The sequence below is a fragment of the Stegodyphus dumicola genome, chromosome 7, assembly GCF_044657685.1.
Source record: "Stegodyphus dumicola isolate Sdum_Otavi_A_Nest chromosome 7, ASM4465768v1".
Taxonomy (NCBI): domain Eukaryota; kingdom Metazoa; phylum Arthropoda; class Arachnida; order Araneae; family Eresidae; genus Stegodyphus; species Stegodyphus dumicola.
Genome location: NC_140774.1, coordinates 178,812,194 through 178,829,962, shown reverse-complemented (window position 1 = coordinate 178,829,962; position 17,769 = coordinate 178,812,194). Strand labels below are relative to the sequence as shown.

Here is a 17,769-nt window from a genome sequence, read left to right as displayed (position 1 = left end):
GGTGTTAAAAAATACGTAATATTTTCTTTAATTTTTGGAATTTATTTTATTATTCTATTTTTTATATTTTCATGTATCATATTTTTTTTTGTTTTGGAAAAAGTATATTTTAGGGTACCCCTTGGCGATTTTCGACGGTACATGGATTGGATAAGATTACTCATTTATGGCAAAGCACAGAAGGGCTGTCTGCCTAAAGGGAGTGATGCCTCTGTGGAGGACTTTCTAAGGGAAACTGACTCGTATCCATGTTACACATGGGGAAAACCATGAAAACGCCCATGCAGCCAGCCCGTTCGTGGGATTTGAACCTCGGACCAAACTACCAGTGTTCACCGTCTTTACCGCTCGAAACGAAAGTATGTTTCGATGTCCATCAAACAAAAAGTGGAATTGCTGCAAAAAATGGATAAAGACATGAAGAAGGTGACAGAGAGGTTAGTGAAAACGAAAAAATTTCGATTGACAAGTTAGTCGGTATTCTCGGCACAGCATTTACAGGACTTGAACAGCGGAACTTTGTAACTGAACAAGAAATTATGTCTGTTTATAGAGTTAAAGAGAAAGTATTATCACATAAAACGAAGCAACTTAAACAACTTACATTAAAAGAAATGTTTAATAAAGTAAACAAATATTAAGCTTTTTTTTTTTTTTGTAAATTTTGATGCACTTTAGATCATAACTGTTCTTTATTTCATAAATTACGGTTTCATATTTTTAATTTTAGAATTTCTGCATGCCATCTTACGAGATTTAAACTGATGATCTATAATCCGGAATCGCCGAAGTCCGGATTAACGACTTTTGACTGTACTAAGTAAACCTTCATTTACACACCAGTCAATTAATACTTCCTCCTTTGTTCCAAATCCGATAGAAATTTCAAATTAATCTTATCACATTCAGCTGTTTTATAGTGTAAACCACAAAATAAGCAACTTCCTAACCAACATCCAACACACAAATAAGCCTTTACAAATCTTTTCCCATCAGTCAAATTCACTCAACCAATTACGTCATAATAGGGTTTTCATAACATTCAACTACTCAAGTTACCATAAATGAAAGAACAACTCGGCGATAATCCAACGGGCACCCTTTACTCAGGTTTCCGTAAATGAAACAACAACTTGGTGAGGGCACCGTCAAATATAGGCTAGCCACATTCAGCGAAAAACTAATATAAATATGATAATTACACAGACATATTTTTTAAAATAAATAAACAAATCATCATTAAATATATAAATATATATATATATATATGTCATGTTTTAATGCATAGATAAAGGAATCTGGTACTTTAATTTGTACAGAGTGGCCAAAATAAAACTTGCCTGGAATGACCTCTTTGTTGTTTAGAGTACATTTTAATGAAATTCCAAAAATATTTTCTGGGCTGGTTTTATTTTGGCCATGATGAGCCGAAATGTTCTCGAGCAGTTATTGGTAGGAAAAGAGTGATGGGAGACTCCTGAACTCCTCCTTCCCCAGGTTTCTTTCTCGAATGTCCAATGATGTGACATGGGACAGAAGCTTAGCAGCTAGTCTGGTGATATGAATAGATGGATGCACATGTTTCAATCTTGCTTCAGTTTATATCTGTACATCAGATTATTGGCTACTCTGCAAATCACCATGATAGAGAAGAGTGAAAATTCTCTATATTATTAAAAATTAGAGTGCCTTCTGTGAACCCTTTCATAAACTGAAGTTACATGAAGTAAAAGATTCAATTATGAAAGTACTTATACAGAATTCGATTAATTAATAAGCAATATGAGCACGTTCTTAGGGCACCAAAATTTTCGTTATCAGTTTTACCATGGAATGCATAAAGCAGCTTAACCGAAGCTGAGAGAGGAAAGGAATGAAAGAAAAACTGGCATAAACATGAAAGGTGACAAAATTTTTCAAGTGCTTGGGTCCTCTAAGTCTTAATCCTGCTGTGTATTTATGTATCACCATAACCAGCTTGTCGTAGTTTGAGAATATATTACAGAAGAAAAAGAATGATAGTTTGTGATCATAAAAAATTGTTTAGTATTATACTCATATATATTTTTATATATTGGACGAGATTCAGAAATGTATGAATGTGTGTATGTATGCACACACACATATAGTTGTACTTATATATATATGCATACATTTCTGAACCGGTCCTGATAGTGGAACGGTACTCTTACTTACAAGTGGATTTTTGTTTTTATTATTGTAATAGAAAGTTTATAGTGATCACTTTAAGAAGAGATTCAAAATATTTGTTCCTTTTACCGATTTTGTGGCAAAACAAATACTATATTCCTGCTGAAATTGTATAACAGTTTCTTTTAGTGCCGGGCTAATCTCTCAAGAACATATTTTAAAATTGAGTTCAAGACAAAATGCACCTCTATTTTTTTATAAAAATTTTTTGTACAATAAAAAGAATACGTAAAAAAATGGCTTACTGAAACTGATGAACTATAATATGCAGAACTGCCTGAAATATTATTATGGGCGTGTTGTCAGAGTTTGGCACATTCTGAAAATTTGGTGACTTCTACCAAGGTGGTACTACATAAGTACCAATATGATTAATTTATACAAATGAGATTTTTAGCAACCCTTTCCAGGAAGTGCAACAAATTTCTGAGAGTTTGGGAGTGGACAAATTTCTTGTAATCTGTGTTGGTGCACTATTAAGAGAAACCATTCTCAAGTAACAGTGGGTCCAGAATAGTGAAAATTCTTAGATATGCCCTCGCTTGGTGACCTCCACGGTGCCATATTACTATCTAAATTTTTTGTCTACCTTTTGAACTTTAAGCCTAAAATGTCTCCAAAAACGCGGTTTTCGCATCTGCAAAAATCACGTTTTGAACGCACAATTTAAGCTAAAAATACAAAAAAAAAAAAAAAAAAAAAAAAAAAAAAAATAGATAGCAAAAACGTAAAGTTTCTAACCAAAAATATTTGACAAGAATCCATGTACACAGCAACATGTTTTAACTGAAAATCACAGAATTGCACAATCTATGCAGTGAAGGAATCTTCAAACTATGCACACTTTGCTTAAATAAATTAACATAACAATAATAAATTTCAAAGAATACCATGTATACAGCATTCTGTTTAAACTTTAAAAAAGTCTACGAATTGCACAATCTAGGCAGCAAAGGAATCTACGAACTATGCACACCTTGCTTAAATAAATTAACATAACAACAATAAATTTCAAATAATACCATGTACACAGCATTCTGTTTAAACTAAAAAAAACTACGAATTGCACTATTTAGGAAGCAAAGGAATCTACGAACTATGCACACCTTGCTTAAATAAATTAACACAACAACAATAAATTTCAAAGAATAACATATATACAGGGTTCTGTTTAAACTTAAAAAAACATCTACAAGTTGCATAATCTAGGCATTGCACACTAATCAACAAAATAACTAAAATAAATTACAAACAATTAAAAAAACAACAATAACGACAGAAATTCATACTAAAAAAACCATGAACATAAGATTCTACAAAATAAAAAAAATGCACTTATCATAATGAATGCTTCTTCAAACAACACAAGTATCAAGAGCATACAAAATCCAGCATACATTCATGAATAAAATTTCGCCAGTCACACAACGTCTGTGAACAAAAGTGCTACAATTTTGCAATATCACGCATCTTTCTGCGATTCAAAATTCTAAAGGTAATGATAAAAACTTCCAAATCTTAAACTCCGCTGACAGCCACATAGGTTAGCAGCAACCATTTCCCTGGAAATCCACACAAGTCTATCAGAAATGCCCTTCTTTGTACGACTTCTTATATCAGCTTTGCATTTCGGACATGCCAAACTTTGCTTCAGAAGTCCTGACTCCCACAAAAATTCCAAAAATACATTCTGATCCGCATAAACATACCTGTAAACAAGACTCATTAATAACTCCAACATTGTACCTTTTAATACTAAATTTACTTTGCACACAATCTAAAATACACGACTAAAATTTTCCCACCACATCTTTCATTGCAACATTACATTTCAAAACTCGCACAACAAGAACCGATGAGCAAATAAAACCACCGCAGTGAAAGAGTAAGTTTCAGCATCAAAAGGGTTGCCATACAAACAACATCGTCTCCAAAACCGTCTCAGAACAGAACACATATTGTCACATTTGGCGACCTGAGGGCGCATATAAGAGTAGTACCGAGTAGTGGAATATTAAGGTAACTGACTCAAATTCATCTAACACTAGTGACTTATTGAAGAAAAAAACATCTGGAAACTTTTTGCATCGCTGATTACAAAGCATTTGATTTCTGTCAACAGTTAGCAGTTTTTCACCTGTGGCCGAGTGGTTGACTAGAGCTTGACTTGAATTCAAAACCCACAGAAAGGGTTGGCTGCATGAGCACATTTATAGTTTTTCCTATGCATAATGGAAATAAAAGCTAGTTTTCCTTTGAAAGTTATTTTATTAAGGCAGCCTTCCTCAAGCAAATAGTACTAATGAGCTTGGCTATCTTCATATAATCCAGTACAAATGCAACAGTTTACAGTGATTGCCCAAATAAATATCAGCTAGCTAAATTTTAATTTTTCAGAGGTATATTTGTAACCCAAAAGTATGCCTACTAAATAATTGTTTGTTTTCAATAAGTTTCCTATTTATGACTAATTATTTTGGAATTTCAATAGATTTTAAATGCTTATTTTTTAAAAATTGTTGTTAATATTAAAATTGTTAAAATTTTTAGTTATTGAAACTCTTAATACTCATTTTTAGGAATCTTCATTTTGTTACACTCCAGATAAAAGTATTCCACTTGACATAAACCATGATGTTATGTTTCGGCAAGGTCTAAATCTTCAGGTTAGTATAAAACTGATTGCTTTCATTTTCTTTATTTTCATATATTAAACCAATAGCCTATATTAAACCAATTTCCAATTAAACCAATTTTCTATATTTTTCTGCGGATAGGCTCTTCTAATTTAAAATTTATGACATTAACTGTTGATAACATCTGGAAGTAAGAAAGCTCTTCGTTAACAAACGTTCAGCTTGAAGTGCACCAGGGCTGGAATGCTCTATTCCTATCGAATAAGGCCGTCACTTTTTGAATACTGGTAGGGTGTGTAAAGATGATCACTTTTTAGAATGATAAGCAATAAGATTTCAGAAGTTTGCAGTGATCAGTTGAAGATCTTGAAGTTGTATGTAAAAGGTCTGACATCGAGGGGTTTCAAGAATATTGGTTCAGTGTGCAGAGATAAATCTACAATGAACTGGTGAGCAGAAGTACAAGTGAAAGGACGCCAGCAGTAAAGAGACTGTGGAAGCTTGAAAGATGAATGAATTAGTATTGAAGAAACTCGCCTCAGCTGGATTGGCTGAGAAGTAGTCACGTGCGGGGCAGGGCAAGGCCAAGTGAATTTGTAAAAGATAATCTATACTAATAAATTGTAATTCAGGAGGTTACATTGCATACGAGAAGAAATTAAAAAAAAAATAATAATAAAATAAAAAAGAAAATATGAAAAGAGAGAAGAGAAATATCCTAAAGCAAAACATGCAATTATGCAAAGCAAATACCTTGTGTGGTGTAGATTTTAACCAAATCTCTATTGATTTCAAGGGTAAGCAGATATTGCTAAGCATTGTTGAAAATTCAATCACAATTCTGACTTATTCTGAGTCTGTAAAAATTATCAAAAAGCGGTGAATTGCATTTCTTTGAAGCTTTTCATAATAACAAAAATTTATTTTAAATTCCAATCCAATCCTCCTTAACACTTAAAATTTTAATAACTTAATTTTTCATGTTATTATTTCTGTGGACAGATGGCACTACCTTCTCATTTGTTTTACTTTACTTTTGCTATGAATATGGCTATTGCTTCTTGCTTCATTGCAAAATTCCTTTGCTCCTGATGAAGTGGGACCTGTACCTGTTTGCCCTCAAAGTTTCTGATTTAACGTCACCCAAAAAGGCTTTTTTTAAAAAACGTTTTGTATGCTTTTGTTAATGTTACAGTCGATCAATCTATTTTTGTACTCATTCCTGTTGACTATTATTTCTTTCATTATTCTGTTCTTCCATATAAAGTAAGTAGAAAATTTCATTTGATGCCTCCAGAGCTAAGAAACTTCTGATCACATGATATTTTCAAAACACTTAAGTAAACTCTGGCCATCCTGATCATTACGATTGGTTTGGAGTATAATTTTTTCACTAGGGCTGACTAATATCATGTTATCTGTTTATCTGAAAAGTGATATTGACATCAAAAGTGAGTCTATGAAAAAAAAATTTTTTTTTAAATTTTTTTTTTTTTTTTTTTTTTAAAGTTTTGTTTTATTTCAGAAGTGCAACCAATTTTATGCAAGTTATTTTTACATAGCAAAGAGGTAAATGCCAAACTCAGAAGGACAGTTAAAATTCTGTTTAGTATTGTTATTAATTTTCTGTATATTATATTTCCTGTCTTTAAATCTTACTTAAGTTGTTGTATTTGGTAATTCAGTGTTTATACATGCAACATTAATTTCAAATGGAATTGCCATCCATGCTCTATGGCATCTACTTGAGAATAATTAAACCAGAACTGGCCCATCAATCTTCGTGAACTAGTAGTCAATTGTGATGTCTTTTAGAGTCAACCATGAGCTATTAATTTATTTATTTAATCATGTTTTGTCTCCATGAGTCTCCATGCATTAGTAGATTTCAGTATCGTATGTATAAGGAAGAACAGCTTACATTCACAAAAAGATTAAGAAGATTAAGCAATGAAATAATAAATAAACATTTGCATTTAAGAAGCTCACCAGGAGGAAAGTAACACCCAGACCTGTCTAGCTCGAAGCTGCCTTTATACAATTAAATGCCTCCAACCCCTAAAGGCAATTAAAAAAGACATAACCTTTCCTGGTCAACCCAGGGGGAAAATTTTTCTTTCACAAAGTTTGGGTTTTGAATCACAAGTCATTGGTGGATGGCTAAGCATCCACTATGAAAGCACAAAGTTTGATATTAATCATCCTTCAGTGTTCACCAAGGGGAGCCATACCTCCAACGACAACCTCTGATATCACACCACATAGTATCCCCACAAGCAAAGGGGAGACAAGACAATACCATATGGTCTTTTCCAAGCCTGAACCTACCACCGTATAAACAATGGTTGTTCTAGTCACTGTGAAGACTGTTAATTTTTCTTGAGAAGTCGAGTCTGTCTAGGTATTGGTCTGGCCAGAAGGCCGGAATTGCTCCCAATCGAACTTCGGGCGAAACATTTTAGAAGTGGAACCATATTATGCACCATTGAAAATGTTAATTGATTTGTTTTTCAGGTACTTGCATATTTTTATTACCTTCGGTTTGTTAACAGCATCAAGATTATTGATAAACAGCCGTGTAAACCATCATCAGGTGCCTGACTTTCCTAACAACTATTATTTATAGTTTGCTTGTTAAGAGGAGAACTCCAAGTAAATATATGTTATCATATTTTCTTTTTTCATTTAACTGTTTACAATTCTTGATCACTCATTCTTTTGTCACAAGCAGGGCTGTGAAGTCGGTAGGGAAAAGGACCGACTGCAACTCTGACTCCCTCATATATGTATATGTAAACATATACACATGGGTTATAGCATATTTTTTAATATAAAAGAAGTAATAGATGCTACAGAAAAAAATTGATGGCATAGCAAATTATTTATGTTAATTAGCATTTATTATGAAAGGGAAAAACTGGCATTAGGTTATTTCTAAGAGACAGTATAGCATCGGCAAGATCTTCATTGCTGAAGGACCATAGATTTGATTTAATAAACTTCAGAGCTGATAAGAGTCTTTCCACACTGACTTGAGTAGGAGGAAGAGCTGTTACTGTTAAGGCAAGTTCTTTTAACTTTTCAGGACAGATTTTAATAAGTTCTGAAAGAGGTTTCTTGCAAGATCAATCATGTTTATCTATTTCTTCAAAGGCCATGTAGAAATCTTGTTTGTATTTTTCCATTTTTATATCTAAAGGTTCTTGGTTCTTTATTTTCATTCGCTTTGCCCTAGCTTTTTGAATATTATCCAAAAATATTTCTCAAAATCTAATTCATCACTGAAACAGGATGACAGAGACTGAGTTGCAAAGTCTGTAGTTTGAGTGTCCTGATTTGAATACTCCAATTTTTCTGAAAATAATTTCATTCGTATTGAAAGTTCATAGATGGCTTTCTTTGCCTTTTTGATTTGTTGGTCATCCAACAAAATTTGGTGTTTTGAATATATATATTTTAAACTCATCAAGATCTCATTGTCTAGCAAACTGCTTTTTCTTTTCTTCATTGAAGAAATGATGCCTTTTGCAATAAACTCTCAATTTCAGAAAGAAAAAACATCACATTCTTCCATTCTCGCCTCCTGTTAATTCTTCAAACTGTAGCTTTTTTGTGGCTATATATGGTGTAGAAAGAAGAGTTTCCAATTCTGAAAGATCATTCCGCAGTCTTCCTGTTAGTGTGTAGAGCTATTAAAGTAATTGGAAGCAGCCAGGATGAAAAAATAGCAACACCTTCGCCAGGAATCAAACCATGGACCTCTGGAATATGTGCCCAGCGTGCAGAACTCCATACCATGAAGGCGTGACAAGAAGGCGGGAGAAATACCTTATATACTCCCCCTTTTAAAAGGTGACTGGGGTTTTTAGGGGACCCAATCGGCAATTCCTGGGTGAGGAGAATCATCATCCAACACCTTTTAGTTCGAGCACAACTGTAGAGACATTAGGTATTCTTTTGGAAGCAGGGAAGATGAAAAATATGCAACACTTTCTCCAGGAATCGAATCACAGACCTCTGGAATACGCGCCCAGCGTGCAGACCACCACACCAAAAAGGTGGGAGAAATACCTTATATGCTCCCCTTTTTAAAGGGTGATTTGGGTTTTTAGGGCCCCCAGTCGTCAATTCCTGGGTTGGGAGAATTGTTATCCACCACCTTTTTAGTTCGTGAACCACTGTGGAGACATTAGGTTACTTGGAAGCAGGAAGTATGAGAAATGAGCAATACTCTCACCGAGAATCGAACCACGGAACTCTGGAATACGCGTGTAGACCACCAAACCAAGAAGGTGGGAGAAATACCTTATAAGTGAGAAAGAAACATTAGGGTTATCTACATCTTCTAAAAAAGTTCTTAATTCTAACAACTTCTGTATCATCAAATATGTACTTGGTCATCGCGTTGCTTAATCAATATTTGCTCCCTTTTCTGCTCACTTCTTCAGAATGGCAAAATTTTAGGAGTTCTTGCTGCTTACCTAAATTTACCAGTGAGATTTGCAACTAAATGAATCAGTTTAATCACTAATGGCAAATATCACATCCATCCTCCTCCCTTATATTTATTTCTTAATATGCCAATAAAATAGAAAATAACTATTTATTAATGTATATAGGCCATAAATAAAAATAGTAACTCAGTTGGTCATTACTTTTTTTAATTCACTTTAATTTCATTTAAAATTCAACTGTCCAACAAAAACTGGAGGCGGAGTCAACCTGTTTTTAGCGACTCTAGCTCCGACTCCACGCCCTAGTCACAAGATGAGCTTTCAGTGTTTCATTTGTTAACATATTTCCATTTTTGCAAAAATATGTTAAAAATATTTGATGTACTGAGAAGTGAGGAGTATGTTATAGTTGTATTCCAAAAAAGGCACTTTTTACTTTACATTTGAATATGTGAAAATAGCCATTAAATAAAACTGCATTTCAGTGAAAGAATTTGGCAGTGCACTGAAATGAAATTGCAAGTGAATGAAAAACATCCGATTTAACCATTTGTTCAGTTGGGTTCAGAATACTGTTTCTAATAGAGCAATGATGTAGTTACTGTTGGGCATAGAAACTGACATCAATAAATTGCTGGGAGAAGCAACTCAGCTTTTACAATAATACAGCAATTAAGTGGAACAGTTGTATTAGAGATATTTTTCTCAGTATGTAATCTGAAAACCAAGTAAGTGAATTGCAGGGTATGAAAAAATTGTGGACATAACAAAAATCTGATCATACAGGAATAAAAACAAAGCCAAGGAGAATTCTTCCCACAATACTGGATATTTTTTTTTTTAAACCACAATGGCAGGCTGTCAGCCAACTTTGATTTGGCCACTTTATTATGGAGGCATTTAATAGGTGGGCCACCTTTGCCTCCTATGAAGGGGTAGACAGTTACAACCATGCCTTCTCCGAGATTTGAACACAGGCTCTTTGGTATTGCAGTCGGTTCCACTTGGATATCTGATGCATTATTCTGAGAAAGGAAGTACTATTTCTTTCTCAGATCAAGAATAGAGAAGTCACTGCACTCATGGCAAAAATGATCATATTCAAGAGGCATCAACAATTTATTTAGACGGTTGGCGAGTATATAAAGCAGAGGAATGGAAATATTGGTTACAAACATTTCAATGTGAACTGTAGATTTCATTTTGTTGATCCAATAATAGCTGCTAATATAGAAAACGTTGAAGACTGTGCTGTTGTTCCATTAGGAGGCAAAATAAAAATCAGCAAGTCAATAGTTCACCTTTGTCATACCTTGCAGAGTTTCATGTGGTGAAAGCAGATGAGAAAATTATTCTGTTGCCATAAAAAGAATTTTGACAACATGGCAGTTGGAAAATGTATGTAAGAAGTAACTTGGCAATAATTTTGGCTCTAATTTGGCATTTAAAAAATTGAGGCCATAATAATAAAAAAGTATTTTTTGTTTTAAATTACTGATATGTTTGATTTTAAAGTAAAATAATAAAGGCCCTTAGTCTTTATCATTTTACTTAAAATTATTTATGTAAATTTTGTACAAGTTTAATCATTTTCATGTGATGACTGAAATGCATAATAGTAATCCTATCTAGAAATTGCGTCATATTTGGATTTGTGAAAGTCAGTAAAATGTTGAAATCTATGTGCTAACAACAAAATATTTTTAATAACCTCGGACTGAGTTATCTGAAAATGTATGTATTAGTTTTGATTAGTAACATATGGTAACTGTGCTTTAATATTGTTTAAAAAGATGCAATACATCAAAAAGTTTAATGGCAGACTAAAACTGTATAAAACAGAAAAAAACCTTAACACAACATATTATAAAAAAAATAATAATAATAAAAAAAAAAAAAAACATAAGCAAATAATATCGAAAATTAAACAAAATCAAAAAGAAATTCATTTTATGAAGTCCATTATACAGATCTTGACACAAATGCTAAAGAAAAAAAATAGCACAAGCCGCAAACATACCATTAAGTAAAAGTCCTTTCTTTGTTAATATACAGTGGAAGAGTAAACTAACACAGAAAGTCTGCGTAGTCTTCACTACAAAGCAACCATTTTCATACCTCAATAAAGCTGTGAACTGCTGTTGCATCTTTTACTTTAGAAATTCTGAAAAACATTTGAAAATTTCTTACATTTATTGAATTTTACAACTTTGTCCTTATTTCTTAGAGAGAAGATACTTACACACCTCGTTTGGTTCTTGTAGACCTGAAAACTAATCTTGTAAGTATAAGAAAAGAATGCCCACTGTACCGGTACCCTAAAGAAGATCAAAGTGAGATGTTATGGTGTGTAAAATTGAGAAAACAAAAAAGTGTACTAAAATTTTTATTTAATTTATTAATGGAAGCCTTGTTTTTTTAATCTTTGTTTAATATTTATTTTTATTGAAGGGATGGTGCAGTAGATGTAATTAAGGATCCACCTGTAAGAAAGAATCCTTTCTTAGAAGAGTTTGAAAAGGCAGGTAATCCTTCAAAGAATTGTGAGTATGGCTTTATTTTACATTTGCTTGGAACTTTCTTTTCAGAGTTTTGTTTGAAAATGATGTGCTTGTGTGAATTAATTGTTTAAGTGTTTATGAAACAAAATATAGAGTGAGTGAGTGAGTGGACCGCTATGATGGCTTCCGACCACAGACATGAACCAAACGGAATTATATACCATCACAGCAGGGAAGACTCCAGAGTAACAAGGTTGAATATTATATACTAATAACAGTTTTTACATATTGTTTACTGCAAAGCACTAAGTGTTATTCTGGTTATCTGCTTTAAGTTCTGAACTTTTGAAACGTTATAATATTATCCACGGTTGTTTCTGCTTAGGCAGTGTCCTGAGATTTTCTCTATTTTATCAAGTGCTATTCTGTTTTTGAGTGTGTTAGTAGTCCACATTGCCCAGGCACAGTCCGCTGGTTACTTCAAGTGCCAGGTTCTTGTATGTACACAATGGAAGTAATAATGGTCCGTGTCGCCTTCCTCTCCGCATTCGCAGAAAGGAGTATCCCTAAGTCTGAATCTGTTCAGGTATACTGGGAATGGTCCATGACCTGTCAAGAACTGTGTTAGGCTAGCACAGTGGGTCTTTAATTCCATGTTAACTTTTGGCAGTAAGCGAAATGTCCTTCGTTTTACCTCTGCCTCTGTCCATCTACTTTGCCAATTTTGTAGCAGACTTGTCAAAGTTGTTCGCTTAATATGAGACCAAGGAAGTTTAGTTGGTCTTTCTAATATATCCGTGCAATTGGCTACCTGCTTGGCCAGTAGGTCAGCGGCTTCATTGCTTTGAATCCCTGTGTGAGCGGGAACCCATTTTAAAGTGGGTCTTTGTGAAATAGGCATTGTCAGAAGCTGTTTCTGAATTCTGTATACCAATGGACTCTGGCTGTTTTGACTTGCGATAGCCGCCAGACTTGATGCCGAATCACTGAGTATGGAGAATTTCTCCTGTTGACATGTGTTCGCATATCTAATTGCAGCACTGATAGCTAGAAGCTCTGCTTGGTATACCGAGTTGTTCGAGCCTAATTTCCTTTTCCACTCGAATGTTACAACTCCATTTTCTAGTCTACAGAAGGTGCTGCCCATGCCATTCTCAGTTTTGAAGCCATCTGTGAAAAGGTTATTACTGTACCTCTGAATTGGTTGGTCGTTTATACTGACACCGTCAGAGAGATTAAAAGCTGCTGGATGAAAGTTATTGCAGTTGTTTTGCTCCTCGTAGTCCAAGTGGTGATAACTATGACCCCAGAGTGTTGAAGTTTGACCCAGCCTGGTAACCCTTACGATAGCTGCCTCCCTTTCTACTATCAAATCTAGGGGAGGAATTCCTGCTAGTTGTTGTAGGGCTAGTGTTGACGTGGTACGGTAGGTCCTGCATACTTGAAGTAGCTGCTGTCTCTGAATAGAGAGCAGGGATCTTTTCATGTGAGAGGTAAGTTCGCCACCCCAGATTGCTGCTCCATAAGTTATTACTCTTTCTGTAATGGTTCTATGCCAAATTTTTAGTAGCTTAGATGAGATATCCCATTTATGTGAAGTCATTCGTCTCATGTTGTTGCTTAGGATGCTAATTCGAGTCTTAAGATTCCTGACATGTGGCATCCAAGAAAGTCTGTTGTCGAGTAATAGCCCAAGATATTTCAGTTGGGGGAAACATTTCACCGGTATCCCATGGAGTTTAATGCTTGGGTTGCGTCTTAGCTGCCTGCTGCATCCTATGAGCAAAGCTTTAGTTTTCTCTGCCGAAACCTGAAGCTTATGTGCTCTGGCCCATTGGGAGAACAGATCAAGACAGTATTGAGATCTCGTTTCGAGGTTACTCCTTCCTGCCACAACTAGCATAAAATCGTCCGCATATGCTATGATTCGAGCGTATTCTACGCTCTCAAACTGACGAAATGCCGAGTTTGCCACTATATTCCACAGTGTTGGTCCAAGGCATCACCCCTGTGGGCATCCTCTGAAGACATTTTTGACATAAATGCCGCTGTCTGATGTTACTTGTACACTTCGATCTTGAAGGTACGAGCGAAGGACGGTAATAATGGCTGTTGGACAGGCCATGTTGTGCAGCAAATTTATTACGTCTGGCCACCAAAGGGAGTCAAAGGCTCCCTTGATGTCAATGGCTATTGCCAGTGAGTGCAAATTGTTATCCTTGTTCTGTTTGATAGTGGCCATTAAGTCTTTTATGGCATGTTCGGTTGAGTTGCCCATTCGGAATCCATATTGGTTGGGATGCAGGGCATTGTTCCTTTGCAGGAAGAAGTCCAATCGGTAAAGAATTACTCTTTCCAATACCTTACTGAGCGCTGGCAGTAGACAGACTGGTCTGTAAGATGTAGGTTCTGCCGGAGTTTTGCCTGATTTTAGGAATAACGCCACTTCTGCCAACTTCATATTTTTAAAAAAGTACTGATGTTTCCAGCAAGCTGAAATGATTGCAAGGAATAGTTTTGGGAATTCCCAGTGTATCTCTCTAATGATGATATTATCAATTCCATCCGGACCTGGAGCTTTTTTGAGTGCCAGAGTACGTATGATGTTATCCACTTCCATTTGCGTAGGAGGGAGTTCGTCTCTTCTGGTAACTTGGCGAAATTTCAGACTGTAGGTTTTTCTCACTTCCTCTTGCTCCTCTAAGAAATCCTCTTCATCATCATCAGGAAAAACTGCATTTATGATCTCACTGATTACTTCGATGTTGAATGAGGCAGTGCTATTCACCATAGGCGAAAGGGTCGTAGGACGAAACACCTTGTTACATGTTATCTTTTGAGTAGGTCCAAAGGCTTTAGTGACATTACTACTGTAAGTTCTCCATGAGATTAACTTGGCCTCTTTAATTTTTCTTTTATATAAAGCTCTGGCTTTATTGTATGTTATCATTTTGAGTTGCCATAGATATGGATCTACCGTGGATTGTGCTTTTCTGCGAAGTGCCCGAACTCTGCACCTCTCTGTGTTAAGCTCTGGTGACCACCAGGATATCGAGTGTTTTGCCTTTACAGATTTCAAACGATATGCTTTGTGGGTGGCTTGCACTATTTTTGTAACTAGTAAGTCGTAGAGATTATCTAAGGAGTTTTTGTCCTGGCAGTTGTTGAAATCTTTGATAAATTTCTCTACATGCACTCGAATGTGTTCCCGTAAAACGGAATGTCCTCCAAATGCCGTTTTGAATCTTTTCTTTATTATGTAGTCTATAGGAGTATCCAGCCTGTAAGTAATAATTTTGTGATCACTGAGTGACGGCAGGTCACTCACTGTCCAATCTTGTATGTACGGAGTTGTATTGGGAGTTGATATTGTCAGATCTGGCCACCCTCGAGCTCTAGATGTTTCAAAGGTAGGCGGTGAGTCCTGAGCGTTGATGACAATGAAATGCTTACTGTCCAAGAATTCGAGTACCGCAATTCCCCTTCGGTTCTCCGAGTCAGCACCCCATAGTTGACTGGTGGCGTTAAAGTCTCCTGCTATGATACAGTGTGATGCCCCAGTTAGAAGGTTAGAATTAAGTTCCTCTAATAGAGAGGTAATATCTTCGCTCGGGGGTAGATACACAGCAATAATATCAATGCTGCAATTACTAGTGTCTAGTCTGATGGAGACTGTATGCTCTGTGATTTTCATTAGGAGAGGGGAGAGTGGGCTACTGTAAATAATCACAGCTAGCTGATTCTTTGAGAGAAACGTTCTGCTGTGTGTTGGAACACTAGGAATCACTCCGTTGTAAACGTATGGCTCTTGGAAGATTCCAACATTGGCAGCAGTATGTGTCATTACTTGCAACGTATTTATAGTTGCTGCATAGCACTTCTGCAAGTTACACTGTAAAAATCGAAGACCTGCTATATGTTTATTTAGTGTCATCTTGGTTTAGTTCTTAGCAGTGGTCCTTCTCAGGCTCTCGAAATGTGCTCCATACACTGGGCAGGAACTTGAAGTAGCTGGGTGATCTGTGCTGAAAGAGATCCCCTTTTCAGAATTACTACTGCAGCAATTAGTGCAACTCACTTTTTCCGAGCTACACTCCTGCGTCGGGTGGCTGTTACCACACTTCGCGCAAACTGGAGCGTTTTTACAGTACCTGCTATAGTGACTGAACTCCTGGCAGTTGTAACAGCGTATGATCCTAATGTATGGATGGAGAGGACAAGACTCAAAACCCACTAAAAGACGGCCTATCTTTCCTTCCGCTTTGCCCGGAACGGCTTGCTCGTATTTGAAAAGCACTGGGATTGAAATTGGGCAGTTGGTCTACAAGTGCTGCTGTTAGATCTTCTTTTCCTAGATTCTCAGGTACTCCAAAAATAATTACACTTTCCCTTCTTGGCTTGGGCTCCCGAAATTCAAGTGTCTCTAGTAGTGCTGGCCTGTCCTCGATTGCCTGTTTCAGGCGTAGCAGGTGAGCTTTTTCTCGACACTGGATGAGAAGCTCTCTGGACCTTGTCGGCCGAATCTGCACTAAAGTGATCCCTAGCTGGGGGGGGGTTTCAAATCTGCCGAAAGTTGAGCTTTAATCCCTTCGGGTGTCCGTGTGGAGTTCTTTGACCTTAATAATAGAACGTTCTCCGATAGAACTGGAGAAGATCTTGAAGGTGTAGAAGTTTTCCGCTTCTTTCGTGTCACCTCAGTGAAGGAATATTCTTTTGTGGACTGTTCTTCTGGGGCTGAGGATTCCACTGCTTGATAAGACTCGGAATGTTGAAGATTCTCGTGAGGTGGCTGTAAACTGTGTGCGAGTTGCTGTTGTTGCAGAGCCAAGACTTGTCCCTGTAGCTGGGCAAAATATAGATCACAACTGAAATAAACTTCATTTTGGAAAGTGCATTCATTAAACATATAATAAAAATAGTGAGAAAATAAAATTACTTTTGCTGGCATCTTATATATTAACAGTAATTCTAATTTTTGACAGTTCATAAGAAAATACCTGTTATTAAATAATGATGTACCAATTTTCATATTAGTCAAAAGATAGAGTTGTTTAATTTGTGCACAATGTGCTGATCAAAGATGTAAATAGAAAGAAACATAATTTTTTTCATATGACATCTGATGCTATAAACCTGATATTAAATGAAAAAAAAAAATCTTAAATTTTTAAAACATGAGAGGTATATAGCAGAAATGCATTGAGAAGTATGATACATGTGTTTTTTTCTTCACTCATGTCACATTAAATTTGGTATTTTAGTATAGTTCTGGTTTCAGTACTAAATTCTGTAGTGGTCTACCATGCTTGGATTTTGAAAAACCCCATTTGGTACTCTCTGATTATCTGCAGTCCCACTGAATAGTCGAAAACTCATTGCTAACTTTAGAAAGCATCTGCAATCTCTTGGCAGCTAATTTTCTACCAAATTAATGCACAAAATGCAACAGCCATTTAAAAAGGGCACCATACTAAGAATCTTATACAGAACAATCAGTCAATCGATACTAAAAAAAAGGCAAGAAACATCTGTAATAAAATACCTTACCTTTTTCGAGAATTCCTTTTCGTTTTGCAGAGTTATTCTCCTTATGTACACAATGATCTCTTATTGCTTAAAAAACATCATCAGAATCAGAGAATTGCACTAACGTGGGATTTGTACAACTGCAATGGTCACGTAAATACTCTTTGCAACTTCATGGGTTGCCACATAACTATTTTGGTAACATACTGCTTTGCTTCATGAATATTTGTTATGACTTTTCAGTGAAGGTGCAGATAATCAGAAAGTACCATTTTTTCAATGAAATTTTTCATTTTGAGTAAAACGTTCCTTAAATTTCAAAGCAAAGGATGCTGTACTTCCAAGTCATATCTATGTAACTTTCAGCCATTGTAAATAAGATTGCTCAGTAACCCCCTATCTACTTGTTATTCTGTTATCTAAAATGCACCATCTGAGTAT

The 17,769-nt window shown here is 35.7% G+C and overlaps 1 protein-coding gene across 4 annotated transcripts in view; it reads left to right on the top strand.

Annotated features, from left to right (window-relative positions):
* Nucleotides 1-17,769, top strand: part of mst (misato mitochondrial distribution and morphology regulator) — a 42,455-nt gene that overhangs the window by 909 nt on the left and 23,777 nt on the right. For 3 of the 4 annotated variants that reach the window (XM_085821124.1, XM_085821125.1, XM_085821126.1), the window contains exons 2-4: nt 4,791-4,877; nt 11,529-11,647; nt 11,753-11,844. In XM_085821124.1, coding sequence (XP_085677250.1) covers nt 4,791-4,877; nt 11,529-11,647; nt 11,753-11,844 — 298 coding nt within the window. Of the gene's footprint in view, nt 1-184; nt 438-4,790; nt 4,878-11,528; nt 11,648-11,752; nt 11,845-17,769 lie in introns of those variants that run through there. The other variant, XM_085821127.1, reaches the window with a different exon arrangement.